At 44.1% G+C, this 25,384-nt stretch overlaps 1 protein-coding gene across 1 annotated transcript in view; it reads right to left on the reverse strand.

Moving 5' to 3' along the window:
* Nucleotides 1-7,977: 7,977 nt before the first annotated feature.
* SHB (SH2 domain containing adaptor protein B) overlaps nucleotides 7,978-25,384 on the reverse strand; it is a 266,790-nt gene continuing 249,383 nt past the window's right edge. The window contains exon 6 of the mRNA XM_075316131.1: nucleotides 7,978-9,597. Within this exon, the coding sequence (XP_075172246.1) occupies nucleotides 9,414-9,597 (184 nt within the window). The 3' untranslated portion in view covers nucleotides 7,978-9,413. The remainder of the gene's footprint in view (nucleotides 9,598-25,384) is intronic.

Raw genomic sequence — 25,384 nt, forward strand, 5'->3', positions numbered from 1 at the left:
AATTAGGTCATTGGTGCAGTGACTTGAGCATCAAGGCAGGACTATGTGGGTTGGGTCTTCTGTGAGGATTTCTCCTCCTGCCTTGCCTCCTTATATTTAAATTTTGCACTGCTGCCGCCATTACCGCTGTTGGCAGTGCGTGCACATTGCTATTGTGACGTTGTCTTTGATTAAAAGAAAAAGGTTTTGGTACAGTGTTAGCCAGTTGAAAAATGATTTGTTTCTCTCACTGAGAGTAATCAAATTAAAATTTTGTAGTTCTGATACCTTTTAATGGCTAACTAAAATCAAATATGATGTTATAAAGCAAGCTTTCAAGACATCTCAGGTCTCTTCCTCAGGCATGGTATGACAAAATATCTGAAGAAACACAAATATATACACAAAACGGCAGAGCGATGCATAGTAAAAGGACAAGAATTATTTAAATGTCCTTTTACCATGCATCGCTCTGCCCTGTTTTGTGTATATATTTGTGTTTCTTCAGATATTTTGTCATACCATGCCTGAGAAAGAGACCTGAGATGTCTCGAAAGCTTGCTTTATAACATCATATTTTATTTTTATTTTAGTTAGCCATTAAAAGGTATCAGAACTACAAAATTTTAATTTTGTTTCTCTCACTGAGAGTTGTCTTTAATAAAACAGCACATGTGCATACTACGATCTCCAGACCCATTTTACTAAGGACACTGTGGAGATGATTATGAGTGGCTGCAGCACATGGGTTACATGGTATATTTTACAACAGTATTTTAAACCTAGGTAGATTTATTACTAATGTGCTACTTATTTTGTGACTCATATTAATGCAGTCTTTACCAGACAACTATGAAAAGTGTTGCACGTGGTGCAAACCATTGATTTTTGCAGCTTTTCATTGATAAATTGTGTAAAATGACAAACTGGTGCATCTATTGCTAGTGTGACGCCCTGGGCAAGCCAGGGGTCACAGGTCACAACAACACACACACACACACCCCACATTCTCTGCAGGTACACCAGCTAACCTACAAATCCTTGTTGCCTTCCTCCAGAGGCTGATGATTCACACCAGGGGGTGGGCCAGGCGGTTGGCTCCGCCCACCAAGGAGATCACAGCTCTGGAGGCGGGAAGTTCCAGGCAGTCAGCTCAGGGAAGAGCTTGAGAGAGAGTCCAGTGAGGGACAGGGAGCAGGTAGCTCAGGAGGGAGCTGGAGGGAAGTGAAACAGTAGTGAAGTGACAGAAAGCCTGAAGTTGGTCTGTGGCTGTGTGCCCAGACGGAGTCAGCAAGGTCAGCAGACGGCGGTGAAGGTCTGCAGAGGGACTGTCTGGAGGTTACTGGAAGGACCCCGTTGGCTGTGTGCCTGGTGGTCTGGAGCGGATACAAAGGGCAGTCAGCACCAGAGCAGGGGCTTTTCGGATCCCAGCAAGGCTTGGAGTCGCTGTAAATTGCTAAATCCGTTAGTGAAGGGGACGTAGATCTCCCAACAAGCAAGTCCTGATTGACGGCAAAGGTCCAACCACAACGGGGAAACACCGCCACGGCACCAGTTTCCCAGGGCCGGCGCCTGCGGGCAAAGTGTGGAGCTCCTCCGGCCCAGATTGCAGTCGGGGAGCGGGTAACCGGTGGGAATCCATCGCTACCAAACAAACATTTCAAAGGTGCAGGGAAGAGACCGTCACCGCTAACTGCAGGGAACCGCAGCACCGTGAACCGTCCAAGGGACCCGTCCAACCAGCCGTTTGTTTACCGAGAACTGTGTCGTGTTTACTGGCTGAGTGAGTACCTTCGTGCCGCAAGGCACAGCGCTGCCCCTGCGCCCCTGCACCCCACTGGGCCCCGGGATCACCAACCCCTACCCACGGAGGGACAACACAACTGGCTGCTCCGCCTCACCATCCCCGGGACCTCCACATAGAGCAGCGGTGGTGTACGCTCAATCACCACAACCGTGGGTGGCGTCACGGACATTATCCCAACAACCCAAACCCCCCTTTCACTCACGGGCGAGGAGCGCCGCTAGAGAAACCCCCGGGATCCGGCCCACGGCTCGAGCCACCACTGAGCAGCCGCCGGACCCGAGCAGAAGGGGTGAGCGCGGTGTGCTGACACCCTCCTCCCCGCCCGCGACAACTTGGCGTCACGAACAGGATCCTACCGCTCTGCCGTTTGGTAGAGGTGCGCCTTGTTCCCGCCGGAGGTATCCGGCAGAAAAATTGCAGAAGCCGCCATCTTTGGCGCGAAAAGTTCCCGCTCGAGCGTCTTCTCGAGCAGTAGAGGCGCGAAGGCCAAGACCCCGCCCCGAAAGAGGAGGGGCCGGAAAGAGCTAAGGGGGACGCGATGGCGGCTGGACGCATGTAGCTGCGGCTATAAAAGCAGGGACGCCAGGACTCTGCAGCGATATTGGGTTCCTGGAAAAACCTCGTTACCAAGATGCAAGATCCAACCCGCAATGAGGAAGCCCCCGCGCCCGGCACGGCGACGTGGTTGAGGGACCGGACCGTCCCGCTGAGCAACCGTCTGCAGGCCCATATGCAACTCCTCCTGGAGGAGTGGGAGACAGACATGGCGGACGTAGTGGCTGCTATGTGGAGACGCGAGGCAGAAGAGGATTTGGAGGAGCGGGTAAGCGACCCACGCCCCTGTATTCCTGAAGGATCGGCCGCTGCGGCTGAGGGGCCCGGCCGGCTTCCGCTCACCCTGCCTCTCTCCCCGCTATCCGTAATAGCTGCTGCTGCCCCGCCATTAGGCCCGCTACCTGCCCCATCGGTAGCGATACCCTGCCCAGCCGCTTCGGCGGACCAGCCGGCTGCAGACATTCAAGACGGCCCTGAAGTGCACCAAGGGGAACCGCTAGAACCACGGCCCCTTAACAGCGTGGTGCCTGAAGTCCCAGTAGAGACTGTGCCAGACCCTGAGCCCGGGACTGTGGCTTGGATGAAGGCCCGGGTGATACAATTCCACCAACGTCAGCAGGATCAGATCTTTCGGATGCTGGAGCAGTGGACCAACGAGGTGGAGGAGCTGATTACAACTGCCCCGATGGGCGAAAGGGGAATAGATGTAGCAGAACCGACTAGTGACCCACGTCCCTATGTCCTACCTGGACCGGCCGCTGCGGCTGAGGGGCCCGGCCTAGTCTCGGCCTATGCATCGCCCTTGCCGTCATTGATGGGGTGCCTCAACATAAGCTCGCCTACTCTGCTGCTCCATGTTACTGCAGATGGGGATGAAGTGTTGGATGCTGGAGACCAGGAGGCTGCGGCAGCTGGCGGCAACCCGCCTGACGCAGGAACAAGAAATGACGACTCCTGCCCCAGCTCCGGGCCCGCTGTTGCGGCTGAAGGAGCAATTGAGCGTTCCCGCTATGTGGGGGACCCTGTGGTTTATCATACTCCGCGTACCGGTGGAAATGGGTACCGGGTACCTCTGTCGCAGCAGGCATGTCAGTGCTTGTTTGATGTGTTGGTGGCAGAGGATGGGTCCGCCTTAGTAGAGGAACGGGAGTAGGGCAATGGATGCCCGCAGCACCGTCCCCGTTGGGACCAGTACCGAGTTAAGTTTGTTTGTTTGTTGGAAAAGATGATAAGTGAAATTACCGAAGAAGTTACCTGATTTATTGTGATTAGCAAACGGCTGGAGCCGGCACCGTTGTCCCCGTGGGGACCGTTTAAAAATGCATGGGAACTATCCATGGACAAGCCCGTGAACTTGCAGGGCAACCACAAACGTTAGTGGCTTGTAAATATGTTGGGTACCGTTACCGTTTCCGCAGGCCGCCTCCGGAGAGGCAGGTTGGAGGGAGGGCCCTGAGCAGAGCAGGCTGGGTCCCAGCCACCAAAAGGACCGGTGGCTACCCTCTGGAGGGAAGGACAGATCCCGCTCGGGAACCGTGCGCTGGACTGTGGGTCAAGGGGTGCTGCCTGGGTTTTAGGGGCAGCATCAGGGCCAGGTTGCTTGGGTGGGAGAGAGCGGAAACCGTAACCGTACACCGTTGCAACGTTGAAGTGATGTGCCTCCCGTTTTGGGAAGAGTTATTATTAAAAATGTATTCTACCGTATTATGTTATACCTTTTACTTTACAGAAAACAAAAAGGAAAATAAAACCGGTGTTGGACGGGCAGCCCGAGGACGGTCTGCGTTTTGCTAAGGGGGAATGTGACGCCCTGGGCAAGCCAGGGGTCACAGGTCACAACAACACACACACACACCCCACATTCCCTGCAGGTACACCAGCTAACCTACAAATCCTTGTTGCCTTCCTCCAGAGGCTGATGATTCACACCAGGGGGTGGGCCAGGCGGTTGGCTCCGCCCACCAAGGAGATCACAGCTCTGGAGGCGGGAAGTTCCAGGCAGTCAGCTCAGGGAAGAGCTTGAGAGAGAGTCCAGTGAGGGACAGGGAGCAGGTAGCTCAGGAGGGAGCTGGAGGGAAGTGAAACAGTAGTGAAGTGACAGAAAGCCTGAAGTTGGTCTGTGGCTGTGTGCCCAGACGGAGTCAGCAAGGTCAGCAGACGGCGGTGAAGGTCTGCAGTGGGACTGTCTGGAGGTTACTGGAAGGACCCCGTTGGCTGTGTGCCCGGTGGTCTGGAGCGGATACAAAGGGCAGTCAGCACCAGAGCAGGGGCTTTTCGGATCCCAGCAAGGCTTGGAGTCGCTGTAAATTGCTAAATCCGTTAGTGAAGGGGACGTAGATCTCCCAACAAGCAAGTCCTGATTGACGGCAAAGGTCCAACCACAACGGGGAAACACCGCCACCGCCAAGGCACCAGTTTCCCAGGGCCGGCGCCTGCGGGCAAAGTGTGGAGCTCCTCCGGCCCAGATTGCAGTCGGGGAGCGGGTAACCGGTGGGAATCCATCGCTACCAAACAAACATTTCAAAGGTGCAGGGAAGAGACCGTCACCGCTAGCTGCAGGGAACCGCAGCACCGTGAACCGTCCAAGGGACCCGTCCAACCAGCCGTTTGTTTACCGAGAACTGTGTCGTGTTTACTGGCTGAGTGAGTACCTTCGTGCCGCAAGGCACAGCGCTGCCCCTGCACCCCACTGGGCCCCGGGATCACCAACCCCTACCCACGGAGGGACAACACAACAACTGGCTGCTCCGCCTCACCATCCCCGGGACCTCCACATAGAGCAGCGGTGGTGTACGCTCAATCACCACAACCGTGGGTGGCGTCACGGACATTATCCCAACACCCCAAACCCCCCTTTCACTCACGGGCGAGGAGCGCCGCTAGAGAAACCCCCGGGATCCGGCCCACGGCTCGAGCCACCACTGAGCAGCCGCCGGACCCGAGCAGAAGGGGTGAGCGCGGTGTGCTGACACCCTCCTCCCCGCCCGCGACACTAGAACTCTAGTTAGCTAGTTATCCAGCGGATTGGTGAGTAGTTACAACTTGGCAGAGTCCCTGAGAATAAGGAGTACAGTGTTTGATGATCTCTGGTGGTCTCAGAGACAGTCAATGGAGTTGTGGTGCACATGTGCTTCTATCATGCCAATCAGCAGATTTCAGAGCCCTGTCCTTGTGAACAGAAGGGACCCAGTAGATCGTTACATAGGTTGAGGTCCATATAGTTCAACCTTCCTCCACCAGTTCTACATTTTGTCACTAAGTCATTGATAACCAACAATGTTGTGTGTACTGAGGAAATCATCCAGCCCTCTTTTAAAAGCTGTTATAGTATCTGCCATTACTAACTCTTGTGGTAGGGCATTCCACAGTCTGACTGCTCTAACTGTAAAGAACGTAAAGAACCCTTTCCTATTTAGCTGACGGAATTGCTTTTCTTCCACTCCCAGTGAGTGCCCCCTGGTCCTTAATATTATCTTTGGAAGGAATAAGTCATGTGCCAGTCCTTTATATTGACCACACATGTATTTATACATATAAATGAGATTTCCTCTGAGACGTCTCTTTTCTAAGCTAAACATATCTAACTTTTTCAACCTGTCATCATATGTGAGGCCTTCCATTCCTTGTAATAGTCTAGTTGCCCGCTTTTGAACGGACTAACTTCTGAATGTTCTTTTTAAAATGTGAAGCCCAAAACTGAATCCCATATTCCAGATGTGGCCTTACAAGTGATTTATAGAGGGGTAACAATACATTGAGATCTCAGGATCTAATCTCTCTTTTATACACCCTAAAATCTTGTTTGCTTTAGCAGCTGCTGCTTCACATTGAGTGCTGCTGCTCAGCTTACTTGTAACCAGAATAAACAAGTCCTTCTCCTGTTCTGTAGTCCCAAGTTTACTTCCATTTAATGCATATGCAGCTATAGGATTACCACGTCCTAGGTGCATTACTTTCAATTTATCAACATTAAATCACATTTGCCAAGTGTCTGCCCATTCTGACATCTTATCTAGATCATTTTGTAATATTGTACCATCAAGGTCAGTTTTTTATATCCTACATAGTTTGGTGTCATCAGCAAAGACTGACACTTTACTACCAATCCCATCCACAATGTCATTAATAAAGAGATTAAAAAGAATCAGTCCTAGCACAGATCCCTGCGGCACCCCACTGCTGACAATAGCCCATTTAGAGAACATACCATTTATGACTACTCTGTTTCCTATCTTTTAGCCAATTCCTTACCCAGTTGCATATAATATCCCCTAGTCCCTGCTTCTGGAGCTTGAGTATAAGGCTATTTTGTAGTATTGATATTATGTTGATCACCCCTTTAGGCCTAAAGGCCGCTTTACACGCTGCGATATCGCTATCGATATCGCTAGCGTGCGTACCCACCCCCGTCGGTTGTGCGTCAAAGGCAAATCGCTGCCCGTGGCACACAACATCGCTCGGACCAGTCACACTTCTTACCTGCCTAGCAACATCGCTGTGACCGGCGAACCGTCTCCTTTCTAAGGGGGTGGTTCGTTCAGCGTCACAGCGACATCACTAAGTGGCCGCCCAATCGAACCGGAGGGGCGGAGATGAGCGGGATGAACATCTCGCCCACCTCCTTCCTTCCTGCGCAGGCCGCAGGTAAGGTGAGGTTCCTCGTTCCTGCGGTGTCACACAGTCACACATAGCGATGTGTGCTGCCGCAGGACCGACAAACAACCTGCGTCCTGCAACAACAACGATATTTGGGAATGGAGCACCGTGTCAATGAGAAACGATAAGGCGAGTATTTTTGCTCGTTAGCGGTCGCTCGTACGTTTCACACGCAACGACATCGCTAACAAGACCGGATGTGCGTCACGAATTCTGTAAGCCCAACGATATCGCTTTAGCGATGTCGCTGCGTGTAAAGCGGCCTTAAGTCTAAACTGATCAGAATTTTGTGATGCAGAATGCCAAGAGCGTCAAAATAAATTGTACCACAAATAGAAACAATCCTTACAAAACTATTTACAATTTGCTATTGTAGATAAATAAGGGAATTGTGTAAATGTAGTATGGTAATATTGTATAAGCCACGGTTGGTAAAATACCAAATGGTGTTGCCAAATTGTTTCTATAGAGTAAGGATAAAGTAAAATCACACTGAAATAATGCATTCAGTTTAAAGACCTGCAAAAAAAAAAAGCCATCCATAAATTAGGATTTGGAGTGTCATAGTTCCGAGGTACAGGCTTTATAAATAAATGTAGCTTTTGTTCAAGGCTTGAGATTACTTTTCTTGATGGCCTAAGTCAGCAACGCTGTATGGTCCCTGTCAGTTATGTCTATTGAAATCACTGAAGTGGTATAATTTGGGTGTCTTGCTGGAGAGGCTAGTAATTAAATGTCAGATGTCAGACAGGGCTGCTTTCTCGCAAAGGGATTTCTCATTTTCTCTCATTCACATCAGGACACTTGTATATTTTTTCAGGCCTGACCTCTTAGACAAAGTTCCTTGCAAATCGGAACCCAATTTGCATTAGAATTCAGGGGTAATGAGGTGCAAATCCAGAGAAGTAAGTGAATAGCTTTTGCATTAAAACATGAATAAACCACTGCGCTTCAAATATCAATTAAGAGCCATCTCTCGGTGATGATCTCAGTAGCTTTATCATTCTTCACAATCATCAGTAAAAGTCAGAGACACGTAAACATCGCTCAGAAAGCATAGACTGTATTGCACAATGATATCAAACTGATGACAACAGTTGAGCAGACAAAAATGTTTCCACATGCTGAAGATCAATTTTATTAAAGTGAAGGTTGAAACCCTAATACTGTTTTTTAACTATTTGGAAAGGAGGAAAACAGGCTTCACAAGCTAACAGTCAAAAATAACAATACCCTGATTTTTGTCTTTAAACCTAAAACATTCGAGTAACGCTTCCTCGCTAAAGGACAGTCACACTGTACAGACACTAAACATGGTCAACACTGCCTTTTAAGGCCTCCGACTGTAAAAAGGTGCACAACAACTCTTTGTACCAAAAAATGGGGTCAAAAATATAATTATATATTAAAACGCTAATCTTCTTTATTTACATACCCTAGTCATAAATAATTACCCAAAACTTAGCTCAACGATGGACCGTAATAACGAATGTAGCAAGTGAGAAACAGATTATTGCTCCAACAGACAAGTATTACTAGATATATAGTCAGAGCAGGCCAGGGCCTTCCATGCAGGCTCTCGCTATCACAGAAAATCTTAGATTTGTGTTCTGAAGATGGTGATGGCACTAAAACCTTTATTGCTTCACACAGCAACAGAGAGTGAGTCTACAGGGCATCACCTTCAGATGAAAACCCGCACAGCCAACTTAAAAGAAGAGGCCTTCATTGTTAAGGAGTCTGATGTGAGGCCTCCAAGATCTTTGTGCCAATTCCACATCTTTTCAGAGTGATGGATAAGGCGCCTATACGCCTCTATTTCCCAGCAATAGCTAACTCTCCAGAAAATCGGCTGATATGGTAGGTCTTTTGTAGTTTAATTTCAATAATTGACCATTTCTGACGTCTTCTACTTAAGTAATCATAGCACCCTGGCCATCAGGTATGAAGAGTACAAGGCAAACAAATTAAGGACATTTCTCCCAATTTTCTTTTCTATTACAGGCACCAAAGCCTAAAAGCACAAACCAGTATGCTTTGAAGGAGGTAAGCAATAGACTTCCTTTCCTATCTGAGCATACATACTAGTTATATTGAAGTATGTTTTTTTTTCTCCTTCTACTCTTGGAAAAGCATTGGATCAAACATTTAGCATCAGGCCACAGTTTTTTCACTCTTGAAAACATACAAAACATCTTGCAGTTTCCCCATGGCTCTTCTCAAAAAAGAAGTAGTGTCCTTTATGAAAGCCGTAGTGCAACATCGTACATATTGTGAGTGCCCGGAGTTGACTTCACAATGTCAGTGCTTGAACTGTCCCCTGTAGTACCCTGCTGATCTGTAGTGCAGATGTCATACAATGCTTCTTCACAGTCCCCTGTCCACAGGAAGGGGGTGGTTTAAGTCCTTCTGCACTTTAAAGGGTCCGCACAGCTACAGGGTACAGGAGTGATAAATGTTCCGCTCCTTTTATTGGAAGTTTCCTCGTCGTGTAGAAATGGATGACTTCCGGGACGCTGTCAAAAGGAGGACTGTTCTGACCCAATATATATTTTTCTTTGGCTTTTGACAGTTTCATGTGCATAAATCCTTGGCTGCTCCTGCAAATATAATGGAAGAAAGCATTAATCCAAACAGAAAATCACAACAGTTCCAAAAATGTAACCCCTACAACAATGAGCCTGTTTCCAGCTTCCTGACCAGGCTAAATGTCACAATTCTGACCAGTGTCACATTTTGTGGTAATAACTCTGGAACGCTTCAATATTTCCCAGTGATTCGGAGACTGTTTTTTCATCACACATTGTACTTCATTTTAGTAGCAAATTTTGGTTGATATGATTTGCGATTATTTATTAAAATAATGAAAATTTGACAAAAAATGTGAAAAATTTGCAATTTCCGAATTTTGCATTTTATGCCCTAGAGAGTGCTTTACATGCTGCGACATCGCTAGCGATCTCATTAGCGATGTAACACGCCAGATGGCAGATGCGATCTACCGAGATCGCACATGTGACCGGCGCTACAAAAACGACCTATGTGCGATCTCGGTAGATCGCATCTGCGATCTGGCGTGTCACATCGCTAACGAGATTGCTAGCGATGTTGCAGCGTGTAAAGCACCCTTTAGGCTATGTGCCCACGGGAGCTCGCACCTGCGGATTTTGCCATGGAAAATCTGCTGATTTATCTGGATTTTCTAGATAAATCCACAGGTTTCAGCAAGTACAGACACTCCCCATGTTATCCTATGGGACATGGGGAGTGTGTGTCCATGCTGCGGTATGTGCGGCTGCGGAATATGCTGCGGATGTCCCGCAGCCGCACGTAACTGCATGGCAATTATTCCTGCGGATTTACCTGTGGAAATCCTGGCCCTCCACTATGGAGATAGGGCTGGGACTTCCGCAGGTAAGTCACACGAATGTCCGCAGGTTTTCCGCAGCTATTTTGCTGGAATCCCACAGCTATGTATAGCTACGGATTACGGGGAGCTGCTGCGGGAAACTTGCGGACATACCTGTGGATGTATCTGCAGGTGCGAGCTCCCGTGGGCACATAGCCTTACAGGGGTTTCCCCACAAAGTTCATTTTACTCAACAGATGTTGGAATAAGTTCCACAACTGGATGTGTTAAAAAAAAAAAAAAAGTACCTGTGATGAATAAGCTTATTTATGTGTCCCTGCTATGTCCTGTGTAATGGCCGTGTCTGATCGTACAGGGACATGGTCTGATCGTACCACAGCACCAAAAAGAGACATTAGAAGCACAGGATGACATTTGTAGGTAAAACATTTTTTCTTCACAAAAAGAAAAATCTATGATTTGTGTCCTCCGTGGCCCAGGAGCTGTGGTATGAGGAGTCCCTGTACAGTCAGACACAACCATTACACAGCACATAGCAGAGGGACATATATCAGATTATCTCAGCACAGGAACATTTTTTCTCTTTTTTTTGTAGACACATACAATTGTACAACTTATTATTACAATATCTATTAATTAAAATTAACTTGAAACTTAACTTGAAAATTAACTTTGCTTGTGGGAAAGTCAGATAGTTATATCAAACAAAATCATTAATAAATACCATGTCCCACATCTCTACATAAGCATCATTTTTTAAACATTTTTTTTCTGTTAAAAAGTTAGAAAGGTTAAAATTTTAATCAGCTGTTTCTCATTTTTGCAGCAAAATTTACACAACCATTTTTTAGGGACCACATCACATTTAAAATGACTTTGAGGCTACTGTAAGACAGTAAATACGCAAAAGTGACATCAATGAAAAAACTGCCCCCCTCAAAGTGCTCCAAACCACATTCAAGAAGTGTATTAACCTTTTAGGGGGTTTGACAGGAATTAAAGCAATGTGGAATGGAAAAATGAAAATGTTACTTTTTCCCATAAAAATGTTGCATTAGCCCCACATTTTTCATTTTTCTAAGGCTCACAGTAGAAAATAAAAAAATTGTTATCCAATTTCTTCTGAGTAGACAGATAGAACATATGTGGTAGAAAACTCCTGTTTGGGTGCACGGCAAGACTAGGAAGGGAAGTAGAACTATTTGAATTTCGGAGAGCAAAATTGACTAGGAATAGATAGCGGACACCATGTCCCGTCTGCAGAGCCCCTGATTTTGCCAAAATGGCAGAAAAGCTTCACAAGTGACCTTATTTTGGAAACTACGTCTCTCAAGGAATTCATCTAGGGGTGTGGTGAGCACTGCTTCCCAGAAATTTATAATGTTGAGCTGTAGAAATGAAAAATATAAATTTTGCTTTCACCCCAAATTTTTCATTTTCAAAAGGGTCAGTGGAGAAAATGGACACTACAATTTGTTGTACAATTTCTGTAGAATACACAGGTACCCCACGTGTGGTGGAAAATTACTGTTTGGACACATGGAAGGGTTCAAAATAGAAGGAGCACTATTTAAATTCTGGAGCACCATTTTGGCACGATGGCTCAGTGTTTAGCATGGTAGTCTTGCAGCACTTGGGTCCAGAGTTGAAATCCCACCAGGGACAACATCTGCAAGGAGTCTGTGTGTTTGTGTGGGTTTCCTCCCACACTCCAAAGACATACAGATAGAGAATTTAGTTTGTGAGCCCCAATGGGCACAGTGTTGCTGATGTATGTAAAGCGGTGTGGAATATGTGGGCATTATATAAAAATAAAGATTATTATGAATAAATTGCAGACGTCTTGTCACATTTGAATATCCCCAGACAATCTAAGGGTATGTGCGCACGTTGCTTTTTACCTGCTTTTTTGCTGCTTTTTCTTCTGCGCTGTTTAATGCCAAAATGGATGTGTTCTTCTATTCAAGCAAAGTCTATGGGAATTTGGGTTTCTTGTTCACACTATGTTGTTCAAAATGCTGCCTTTTTGTGGCAGAACTTTGGTCAAAAACTCAGCTTTTCAAAGAAGCAACATGTCAATTGTTTTTGCCATTTGGGTTTTGCACTGCAAAGCTGAGTTTTTGACCAAAGTTCTGCCACAAAAAGGCAGCATTTTGAACAACATAGTGTGAACAAGAAACCCAAATTCCCATAGACTTTGCTTGAATAGAAGAACACATCCATTTTGGCATTAAACAGCGCAGAAGAAAAAGCAGCAAAAAAGCAGGTAAAAAGCAGGTAAAAAGCAACGTGCGCACATACCCTAAAACTGCAGAAACCCCCCCACAAGTGAACCCATGTTGAAAACTAAACCTCTCAGGAATTCAAAAAGAGCAATAGGAGAAAATGGACAATGCAATTTGTGTCACTGAATTTCATACCATTGGGTGAAGAATGAATAATTTTTTTCCACTAAAATGTTGTTTTGGTCCCAAGTTTTTTATTTTTTTTTTAAGGACTGATAAGAAAACAATGGACTACACAATTTGTTATGTAATTTTTCCTGAGTGCGCCAATATCCTCCATAAAATCATGAGTATAACAGCAGCTGTTTTCTTTTTTTCTTATACAGATCGGCTTGGACATTTATATACCGTATTCTAGAATGCTGTATATAAGGGCTTAGTGGCGGTGGCCGCCGTTTATAGGGGACAAATCTGGTGACAGGATCCCTTTACAGTGCTAATATCAATGGAGTTGATTATTAGCCATTAATAAAAAAAAAAATTAAGTTGGTTATGTACTTTGAGATTAAGAAAATTACCAAGCAGGTCATAGTTTAAACGTGTGGCCTCCAGATTAACATTTAATGTGGACAAAAGAAAAAAGTTTATAGCCAACAAACCCCCCAAAAAATGTATGTGTATTGGAGATATGCGAGACTAAGCAATGATCATGAAGGTACACAATTCTTCTAGACTTTTCAGTTAACAGCCATTTCAGATGAGCTAAGAGAAATAGCAGATTGTATACATATTTATAGCTATCCATGATTAAAGGGAATCTGTCACCAGGTTTTTGTTACCTCATCTGGGAGCAGCATAATGTAGGAAGAGAGACTCTGATGCCAATGATGTATCACTTAGTTTACTGGGTACAGCAGTTGTGACAGAGCTCATAGATGTAGCTGAGCTCACAAAGCTAACCCCGCCCACACCATAGCTTTCTGTGTACAATTTATATGTACAGTGTGCTTTTTATCAGAGAAGGGGATTTAGTTGGGCTAGCAGGTGTGTGTGATCTAATCCAGCAGTGGTAAAGTCTTCATTATAAGGAAACAACAGCATACGGCTTGACAAGTGACTGCTGAATTTTGTTATTTAGACCTTACCCCACGCGGTCATCAGATTTCATAGGGAAAACCTGCTGACAGAATCTGTTTAAAGGGAATCTGACACCAGGTTTTTGTCACCTCATCTGAAAGCAGCATAATGTAGGAAGAGAGACCCGGATTTCAGTGATGGGTCAGCAAACGTGAGACAGTTTTTACATGTAACATGAAGCAGGCCTCAGAAAGCTAATCTCGCCCACACACCTGATTAGAAGCTTTCTGTGTGTATTGTATATTCACAGTATGCTGCTAACCTGGGGTGTGGCTGGAACAGGTCTGACATGGCAGCTTGTCCGGCATTGATAATCTCCTGCTGGTAAAACATTCTATTGAAAGAACAGCACACAGCCCAGTGACATACAGTGCCTACAAGTAGTATTCAACCCCCTGCAGATTTAGCAGGTTTGATAAGATGCAAATAAGTTAGAGCCTGCAAACTTCAAACAAGAGCAGGATTTATGAACAGATCCATAAATCTTACAAACCAACAAGTTATGTTGCTCAGTTAAAGTTTAATACATTTTCAACATAAAAGTGTGGGTCAATTATTATTCAACCCCTAGGTTTAATATTTTGTGGAATAACCCTTGTTTGCAATTACAGCTAATAATCGTCTTTTATAAGACCTGATCAGGCCGGCACAGGTCTCTGGAGTTATCTTGGCCCACTCCTCCATGCAGATCTTCTCCAAGTTATCTAGGTTCTTTGGGTGTCTCATGTGGACTTTAATCTTGAGCTCCTTCCACAAGTTTTCAATTGGGTTAAGGTCAGGAGACTGACTAGGCCACTGCAACACCTTGATTTTTTCCCTCTTGAACCAGGCCTTGGTTTTCTTGGCTGTGTGTTTTGGGTCGTTGTCTTGTTGAAAGATGAAATGACGACCCATCTTAAGATCCTTGATGGAGGAGCGCAGGTTCTTGGCCAAAATCTCCAGGTAGGCCGTGCTATCCATCTTCCCATGGATGCGGACCAGATGGCCAGGCCGCTTGGTTGAGAAACAGCCCCACAGCATGATGCTGCCACCACCATGCTTGACTGTAGGGATGGTATTCTTGGGGTCGTATGCAGTGCCATCCAGTCTCCAAACGTCACGTGTGTGGTTGGCACCAAAGATCTCGATCTTGGTCTCATCAGACCAGAGAACCTTGAACCAGTCTGTCTCAGAGTCCTCCAAGTGATCATGAGCAAACTGTAGACGAGCCTTGACATGACGCTTTGAAAGTAAAGGTACCTTACGGGCTCGTCTGGAACGGAGACCATTGCGGTGGAGTACGTTACTTATGGTATTGACTGAAACCAATGTCCCCACTGCCATGAGATCTTCCCGGAGCTCCTTCCTTGTTGTCCTTGGGTTAGCCTTGACTCTTCGGACAAGCCTGGCCTCGGCACGGGTGGAAACTTTCAAAGGCTGTCCAGGCCGTGGAAGGCTAACAGTAGTTCCATAAGCCTTCCACTTCCGGATGATGCTCCCAACAGTGGAGACAGGTAGGCCCAACTCCTTGGAAAGGGTTTTGTACCCCTTGCCAGCCTTGTGACCCTCCACGATCTTGTCTCTGATAGCCTTGGAATGCTCCTTTGTCTTTCCCATGTTGACCAAGTATGAGTGCTGTTCACAAGTTTGGGGAGGGTCTTAATTAGTCAGAAAAGGCTGGAAAAAGATAATTAATCCAAACACGTGAAGCTCATTGTTCTTTGTGTCTGAAATACCTCTTAATACTTTAGGGGAACCAAACAGAATTCTGGTGGTTTGAGGGGTTGAATAATAAATGACCCTCTGAATAAACTTTTCACAATTTAAAAAAAAAAAAAAAAAAAATGAAATAACATTCTTTTTTGCTGCAGTGCATTTCACACTTCCAGGCTGATCTACAGTCCAAATGTCACAATGCCAAGTTAATTCCGAATGTGTAAACCTGCTAAATCTGCAGGGGGTTGAATACTACTTGTAGGCACTGTAGCTGAAAGCAGTGTCTCAGCCCCTACATCATGCTGCCTTCAGATTACAAAGCAATCACCTGCTGATAAACTCCCATTACAAGGTTATTCCTTTCACTTGTATACCCTGAACCCTGTTCCTTGTCTAGGATCCATACCTAAAACATTTTTGCTCAGGAAAAAAAAATGCACAACTTATAGATAAATGGCTTTAAGCTGCATTAGGATGCAAAGTAATAATATTTAAATTCCTTTATAAATGACTCTCTCTCTCTGTGAAACCCATACCCACACTGTTTATCAGTAACCAGTTATTTTATGTGGTGGTTATGCTTGAGCGTTAATTCCGGTTACTATACCCCACAAAAGCGTACGGCACGGGCATAGAAAGCAAAGACAATTTATAGTGCACTAAAGAGGATGACTGCTGAAACGGCTGCAGTCCAGAATCATGGCAGAGTGGACCGTAATTCATGACATGCAGTTACATTCTGAGCGTCACTCTTGTCTCTGTGATTTGTTGGGCGGTTATTCCAGATCCTATTATCCTCAAAAATATGCATGACTATTGTGTGAATGCAATATCAGAATCAGAAAACTGACTGGAATTACAGCTCATGATGACACAGAACCGGAATTGTAGTCTCCTGTGAATAAAGCCTTATCTAAAACACACAGGCAAGATTTCAGAGTCACTGTCAAAAGCATTCTACATCCTAACACCTCAATCAGACACGGTGGCATCCGGAAAACCTACATTACAAAATGAGGATCAAAATCAAATATATGAAAAGTCTTCTCCATAAATTTTATACCCGACAAAACAAAAACATAAAACAATATTATAATGCAGCTCCCAGTCGGCATACAGGTACGCGCTGCCATATAATTGCAGTCAATTCTTTGGTGATAACATTTTGGTGACTGTGTATGATGAACTGACCCTTATATGTAATTAGTGGCTCCACTAACAGAGTAAAACTCAGCCAAAACTACAGTAAACAATATACCGGGGTGCACAATCAATGAGACCTCAAGAGGAATTCCTCCCATGATGGCAGCTAACTGAACTATTCAGTAAAGGGATCAAATGTTGTGCTGCTTTTTAAGGGGTTCAATGGGGATAGAAAAAAAATTGAACTATGAATACATCCCTAAATCCATTTGATTAGCAAACCACACTCATTTTTTCTACTGAAGTCATCACTATAGAATTAAAAGCCACCATCACCCACGTGTAGGAATATATGCTCCCAGTGGAAATATCAAGGGTGATTAGGTAAGAAGAGGCTGTTCACACCGCTATCCACCCTATTGACTCTTACTTCAGCACACCTGGTATCTCCAGTATTAGACAGGGTGGACAGCAGTGTGAGCAGCCTCTTCTATTTTATCTAATACTGGCAATACCCGAGGTGCTGAAGTAAGAAGAGGCTGCTCACACTACTGTCCATCCTGACTATTTGATCTAATACTGGAGATCCCAGGGGTCCTGAGGTAAGAATGGGCCGCTCACACCACAGTCCATCATGTCTGTCTCTTCTAATACTTAAGATACCAGGGGGTTGAGGTAAGAAGAGGCTGCTCACACTACTGTCCTGCCCATATATTTGATCCAATAGTTAAGATTGCAGTCTGAGCAGCCTCTTCTTTACTGAGCACCCCTGCAGTTTACCTGGTCTTTCTAAAAGAATACCAGAGATACCAGGAGTACTGCGGCAAGAGGTTGCTCCAATTGCTTGGATTCCCTCTCTAGTATTAGATTAGAATATTCACTGAGAGCACATCTTTCTACACATGGAGAGAGGATCAGAGCTCCCCAAGCCATTATAATTCTATAGTGAGTTTTTCCAAGACCAGTTTAGGAATTTAGTTAGAATGTCATTTCCTTAATTATGTAATGTCTTTAAAAAGGAATATTTCAGAAGTTCTACCTGTTAGTATGGACTGCCTGTAACTGCAGGATTAATAAGCAAAAGGCAGACATATCCAGTAAGTGTACAGAGTGCATAAGTGCTATAGTTTAGCATACTTTAGTCATGACATTGCTGAATTTTAAAATGAGAACTGTGGCTTTTTACTTTAATACTCATCACTTTTATATTCAGACTTAAGCAAGAAAAATAAATGTCTCCATATTTTAAAAGTCATTTATGAAACGATGTAATGTCAAACTTATTAAAACCCACTTTATTAATGACATCAGTATTGCTCTAGTCTAGGATATTAAGCAAAAAACATCAATGTCTCAAACATGATTTATAAGTGAATATTACCACCACAGTTAAGGTGGTAAAAGTACACAACTGCTCCTGAAGACCACAACTGAAGGTGCTACCAGCTTGTATTGAGGTCTTCCACCATGTTTAATGCTGGGTTCCCATGACCGTATTTTCTCCATCTGAGAAAAACAGTCCGCTTATGCTAATCATACTCCGGGTTTGACCTGGTTTTCTTGGAGGTGGAGACAAAAAAAAAAAAAAAAAAGTTTCTGCTTTTTGTCAATCCATAGAAATTGTAGAGCTCTCTGATTGTTTTTTTTTTTCCCCAGACCCATAATTTGAATGGCTGATTGCCATCCGATTCTCAGAGGCAAATTACGCATGCTGCAATTTTTTGTCTCAGACCGCTCAAGAGAATAATAATAATAAAAAAATAATAATAATAATAATAATAAAATCAATCAATCAGACATGTGCATTGCCTCAGTGAATAACACTGGTTAGAGGGTGATTTGATTTTTTGAAGGACAGCACTTGGGCCGAAAATACGGTCGTCTGCAGAAACCCCGATATAGATGATCCAGTTTATGAGAGAATTATTATCAGACAAGTGGCATGCTTGTGAACAATAGAAGGCAATAGTTCTTTAACCTGTACTGTCATTTGTTTTACTAAATAAAGTATTATCCATTGGAGCATTCTTTGTTGTATGTCTTACAAATAGTGATGACCGAGCTCAAGTGCTCTGTACTCATAACCAGCAGTAGAATGCTCAGATGGGCGCGACTCGAGTACACGAGTATAATGGCAGTCACTGGAGAATTTGAGCATTTTTCTGGAACATTTCCTGGAAAAATGCCGGAGATTCCCATTGACTTTCATTATACTTGGGTATTCGAAACGCCCATTTGACAATCCAACTGCTTATTACGAGTACAGAATAGGGTAGTGCTCGGTCATCACTAGTTACAAACCTTCTCTCTATATCGAAATCAACTCCATGTAATTCTAAGAGGAGTTTTTTTATAAAAAAAAAAACAAAAAAAACAAAAAAACACCAGAACATCCCTAGGCAGAGGTTGTTCAATAATAATACAGTTTTAGTCACTCTCCCTGGGTCTAGCTATAAAGGGAATCTGTCAGCAAGCTTTTGCTATATAAGCTGAAGCCAACATGCTCTGTGTTAACACATAGTGCAGGCATGCCTGTGTTGTCACAGTCCGATCTTTTGCTTATTTGCTATGTTTGTATGTTTGTTTTAACAGCTATTGCTGTGGCTAGCGCTCCCTTGTGCCATTTTATCCGGCACACCCCCTCCTCTCATTGACACCTCACATTCAATGTACAATCCCTATAGATAACCTGCTGTGGGGGTGGGAACATATCTGTGGACTACATGCTACATGACAAACTAAAAATGCACATTTGTGTCAGAATGGCTAATGGCTGCAATCCGTAATCTAAGTGATACATGGTTGGATTCAGAGGCTCGTTGCCTACATCATGCTGCTCTCAGATGAGGTAGCAAAAACCTGGTGACCGAGTCCTTTTAAGTCTATATTGGTGCTCACAGTGTTCGTCGTTGACTGCAGTGCTCATGTGACGAGTGGAGGGCATGAGCGCTGAGCTCAACAGAGGCTAATTAACACTGGGAGCAGTGGCAGGAACTCCGTAGTGGAGTTTTGTTTAGGAAAAAAAACAGGTTTTTGAAACCTGGAATGTTTTAGTGTAGAGTTGTGGTCACTTTGATGATGGGAGCAGTGTATCTTTATGGTTACAAATGTTTTAGACACAGTACAGTCTTTCACCACATGGGGAATCATGATGCAGGAATTCATATAGCACATGGCCGCTACGCTTAGAGATTGAAATATGAATATTTCAGAAAGGAAATAGACATTATTATAAACAAGTAAAGGTGATTACAGATCAGCATGCAACTGGCAGTTAGAGGGGGACTGGAGTTATAGCCTCAGGATATCTAATATTAGAAGAATAAAAGCTAAAAAGCAGTATGCCAACACCTCCCGCTGAATACTTAGCAGCTCTTAAATATAGATATTAGTTTTGGAACGCCGTCTCTTAACAAAGAGCTGTCATTTTTTACATGGATCTCAACCACAGAATGTAAGTACAAAGGAATTAACAAATGTAGGGAAAAATATCTCTTTACAGCTTGATGAGAAGTGTGGTGATGCATCATATGTCATGGCTCGACAGAAATATTAGTCACTGCATCCAATTGACGGAAGAAAACTGATTTGTGGAAAATGTTCAGCTGCCAGCAGGGATTGTTTGATCAACAACTGGTTATTATGGAAATGTGCGCATCCTTGCCATTAAGCAAGACAAAATGCAAGCAGAATACATATACATACATATACATATACATATATATATATATATATATATATATATATATATATATATATATATATATATATATATATATATATAAAAAATCCAAAACGCATAAAAAGAGACAAGAAAGAATCAATGTCTAATAGTGTACTCATCAGTGTATGTCTCTCCTATATTGCTAGCCCCTATCCGGGTCTTCTGCCTGGGTTCATCTTCTATGAAAGCCATTTTATCTTAGCAACTCCAGACGTCCTTATTCTCCAGAACTACTAATGAACACCACTTGTACTCTGACATGTATAATTATTGTGCTATTTAGGGAGCTATCAAATTTAGAGTTAATCGTGGTGCAGCCATTTACAAGTGAGACGAGTTTATTTAATGGCACCGATGATAGCAGCTTAATGGTCCGCTGACTTGTCCATAGCAAAAGTTATAATTAACAGTGCTTATATGTAAGACATCCAATAACTAAAGTAAAAGAAAAGGTTTCTACACCTTTTGCTGCCTCCAACCCTGACATATGAAACGTCAGGGTGTTTTATGATAAAGGATATAGCTGCATGATGGAACACTGCGTATACTATGCATTTTATTGTAGAGTAGTGCAACATGTGGTTAACTTTCACTGGTTCAGATGGAAGTGAACAAGTTAGGGGGGTCCAGTACGTTCATACAGATGGAATATCCTTAGGAGAGGACATCAATATGCTAATGAGTGCAGGGACTAGTCACAAGGTTGTTAGTTCCTGCGCTTATTCGCCCTCTTAGCATGTTAGTACGCCCACAGGCGCGCACTGACATGCTATTCAATGCCGGCATCATCAGTGGCGACGTGCATGCCTGTGTCTGCTGGTACTGCCTCCCACGCAGGGTTAAGGGTCAGTATGCAAGATCAGAATGCCCAGCACTTCCAGGCATGCGCACTATGAAGCCCGCTGTACGCGACACTACTTCAGAGAGGTCTAGTGTGCATGACCGGAAGTGTCGGGTGTCCTGATCATGCGCACCGAGCCTAAACCCAGCTTCTGATGCGGTAACAATGGACACAGGTATGCGCATCCCCGCTGATGAAGCTAGGCAATGGGCATTGAATAGAATGTTACCACACCCCTGTGGGCGTGCTGTGTCTGGAAAAACCCTGTCCCCCTCGTTGTGCTGATGCCCGCAATCTCTGAGCGTTTAAGAAAGTCCTTGAAAATCCACTCCCTTTCAGGTGAATTGTCAGGACGTTGAATCGGCTCCTGACCTAGGGTCCTGTTCCCCGTCAGTTCTGTTGGGCCCTTCTGGTGCTGACAGTCCCTCCAAGACTACGTCCTTCACACCCCTGTCCAACGTCCCTGCCACTGGTCCCCGACTCCTCTGGACCCGTATCACTGGTTGCGACCCAAATCAGTTTTCCTTAGCTCCTCAGGATCTAACTCTTCCAGCTCCTCACTCTCTAGAGCTCACTTCTCCACTCTCCCCTTTCAGTCTGCCCAGTTCTCAAGTGGCTGGCCTATTTTCCAGCTAGTCCAACCCCACTGGTGTGTCTGGCAGTGACTGATGTGAGGTGATTGGGTTTTGTGGTGCAGATGGGAGTGAAACCGGTTTCTTGGGTACTTGGAGCCATGGGGGGTAGGCCCTGCATCCTGGGTAAGGATGCAGTTCCCTGTAGCACCCTGATGTATTCAGGGGCGCTACATAAGCATATGCATGAGATTTCAGAAATTGCTATGTGTGAAGAAGACTTTATACTTGCCTCCATTTTTCATCTGTTAGACCTACAGATACTAGATTGTTGAAATACTGCCAAAATTAGCTAAGCCTGTCCCCCAAAAAATATCTACGCCCTGCCTAACAGCCACAGTCTTGTATTGGATGCTGTTTCTGGGTAAAGAATGAATGAATACGTGTAAAGTCAATGGACTTAGGAACCAGGTGGGTTTTTACAGTGGCCATACAATAAAGTTGATCATAAATTGCACATTTCTAGTGTATACTGGTTAAGAGAAAAGTATTTATTTGATAAAATGACATTCATCTGACAAGATGTGTCCCGTTTCTTGGGACTCCACAACTAGGCACCATAATTACAGATCTCCCGGATAATGTAAATTTCATTTCTTTAGAGGAATTATTCCATTCTGCCAGGCATGATTGCACAGTCGGTGAAGGCGACATCTTCACATACATAATTATGATGAAATAAATACTGCTTGAATGACTGTTCATTAAACAGTGCCTGCGCTGACTGACACAGGATCCTGACACTAATATTTTTTTCTTAGCGGGATATGACAGACAATTAAGATAAATATGATTTTTCGGAAGGATTGGATTTGTAAGAAGTTTAAGGCAATAACCTGTATTTACATATGAACTCATCAATATGAGAAACCCTTTAATAGCTTGAGAACTGAAAGAAAAAAAAAATATATATTTATTATATATATATATACACATATATCTAATATACAGTCAGGACCAGAAATATTTGGACAGGGACACAAGTTTTGTTATTTTAGCTGTTTACAAAAACATGTTCAGAAATACAATTATATATATAATATGGGCTGAAAGTGCACACTCCCAGCTGCAATATGAGAGTTTTCACATCCAAATCGGAGAAAGGGTTTAGGAATCATAGCTCTGTAATGCATAGCCTCCTCTTTTTCAAGGGACCAAAAGTAATTGGACAAGGGACTCTAAGGGCTGCAATTAACTCTGAAGGCATCTCCCTCGTTAACCTGTAATCAATGAAGTAGTTAAAAGGTCTGGGGTTGATTACAGGTGTGTGGTTTTGCATTTGGAAGCTGTTGCTGTGACCAGACAACATGCGGTCTAAGGAACTCTCAATTGAGGTGAAGCAGAACATCCTGAGGCTGAAAAAAAAGAAAAAATCCATCAGAGAGATAGCAGACATGCTTGGAGTAGCAAAACCAACAGTCGGGTACATTCTGAGAAAAAAGGAATTGACTGGTGAGCTTGGGAACTCAAAAAGGCCTGGGCGTCCACGGATGACAACAGTGGTGGATGATCGCCGCATACTTTCTTTGGTGAAGAAGAACCCGTTCACAACATCAACTGAAGCCCAGAACACTCTCAGTGAAGTAGGTGTATCTGTCTCTAAGTCAACAGTAAAGAGAAGACTCCATGAAAGTAAATACAAAGGGTTCACATCTAGATGCAAACCATTCATCAATTCCAAAAATAGACAGGCCAGAGTTAGATTTGCTGAAAAACACCTCATGAAGCCAGCTCAGTTCTGGAAAAGTATTCTATGGACAGATGAGACCAAGATCAACCTGTACCAGAATGATGGGAAGAAAAAAGTTTGGAGAAGAAAGGGAACGGCACATGATCCAAGGCACACCACATCCTCTGTAAAACATGGTGGAGACAATGTGATGGCATGGGCATGCATGGCTTTCAATAGCACTGGGTCACTTGTGTTTATTGATGACATAACAGCAGACAAGAGTAGCCGGATGAATTCTGAAGTGTACCGGGATATACTTTCAGCCCAGATTCAGCCAAATGCCGCAAAGTTGATCGGACGGCGCTTCATAGTACAGATGGACAATGACCCCAAGCATACAGCCAAAGCTACCCAGGAGTTCATGAGTGCTAAAAAGTGGAACATTCTGCAATGGCCAAGTCAATCACCAGATCTTAACCCAATTGAGCATGCATTTCACTTGCTCAAATCCAGACTTAAGACAGAAAGACCCACAAACAAGCAAGACCTGAAGGCTGCGGCGGTAAAGGCCTGGCAAAGCATTAAGAAGGAGGAAACCCAGCGTTTGGTGATGTCCATGGGTTCCAGACTTAAGGCAGTGATTGCCTCCAAAGGATTTGCAACAAAATATTGAAAATAAAAATATTTTGTTTGGGTTTGATTTATTTGTCCAATTACTTTTGACCTCCTAAAATGTGGAGTGTTTGTAAAGAAATGTGTACAATTCCTACAATTTCTATCAGATATTTTTGTTCAAACCTTCAAATTAAACGTTACAATCTGCACTTGAATTCTGTTGTAGAGGTTTCATTTCAAATCCAATGTGGTGGCATGCAGAGCCCAACTCGCGAAAATTGTGTCACTGTCCAAATATTTCTGGACCTAACTGTATAAAGCTGAATGTGTGTATGTGTATGTGTGTATGTCCGGGATTGGAATCTGCACCGTCTCAGCTACAAAATTTTGCACACTCACATGTCTGGACCCCGAAAGCGTTATAGGCTATGTTTTGAGGGGAAATTTTAACCCCGCTCTTTACAGTTATTCACCAAAAAACCTGCCTCCATTAAAGCGAATGGAGCTGGGAGCCACAGTGCAGCCAGAACTTCAGAAGAATGCGCAGCCACGCGCTTATATGGAATGTTGGCGTGTCACAATGCAGCCAGGGAAAGAGACAGACACAGACAGGGAAAGAGGCAGACACAGGGTAAGAGACAGACACAAAGAGACAGACACAGACAAAGAGACAGACTGACAGGGAAAGAGACAGGCAGGGAAAGAGGGAAAGAGACAGAAAGGGTAAGAGACAGACAAAGACAGGTAAAGAGACAGACAAAGAGACAGACACAGGGAAAGAGACAGAGGGAAAGAGACAGACAGGGAAAGAGAGGAAAAGAGACAGACATTGAAAGAGACAGACAGGAAAAGTGACAGAGATAGATAGACAGGGAAAGAGATAGATAGACAGGGAAAGAGATTGAGACAGAAGGAGAAAGTGACAGAGACAGTCAGAGACAGACAGGGAAAGAGACAGACAGACAAAGAGCTAGAGAGAGAGAGAGACAGTGAGATACAAGGGAGACAGACATTATAATTACATTTACGTCGATTTGTTTTGTGGTTTTTGTGTGCAGAATACATTTTTGTTAATACATTCTATTTTGTTAATAGCAGTTATTCACCCGGGTAATACAGCTAGTACATACACATATACACATATATATACACACACACACAACAATTATTTATGCACAATCTTAAAAACGTGATCAAAATTTTAATATTAATAGGGTATAGTACAAAGGGCCAAGTATAAAGTTAATATCATTTAAGCAATAAATTACATACATTGCACATTTCAAAAGTGGATTCCCTGTATGCAAAATAAGGGATAACTTGCAGATTGCTG

This window comes from Anomaloglossus baeobatrachus, chromosome 1 (genome assembly GCF_048569485.1).
Source record: "Anomaloglossus baeobatrachus isolate aAnoBae1 chromosome 1, aAnoBae1.hap1, whole genome shotgun sequence".
Classification (NCBI taxonomy): Eukaryota; Metazoa; Chordata; class Amphibia; order Anura; family Aromobatidae; genus Anomaloglossus; species Anomaloglossus baeobatrachus.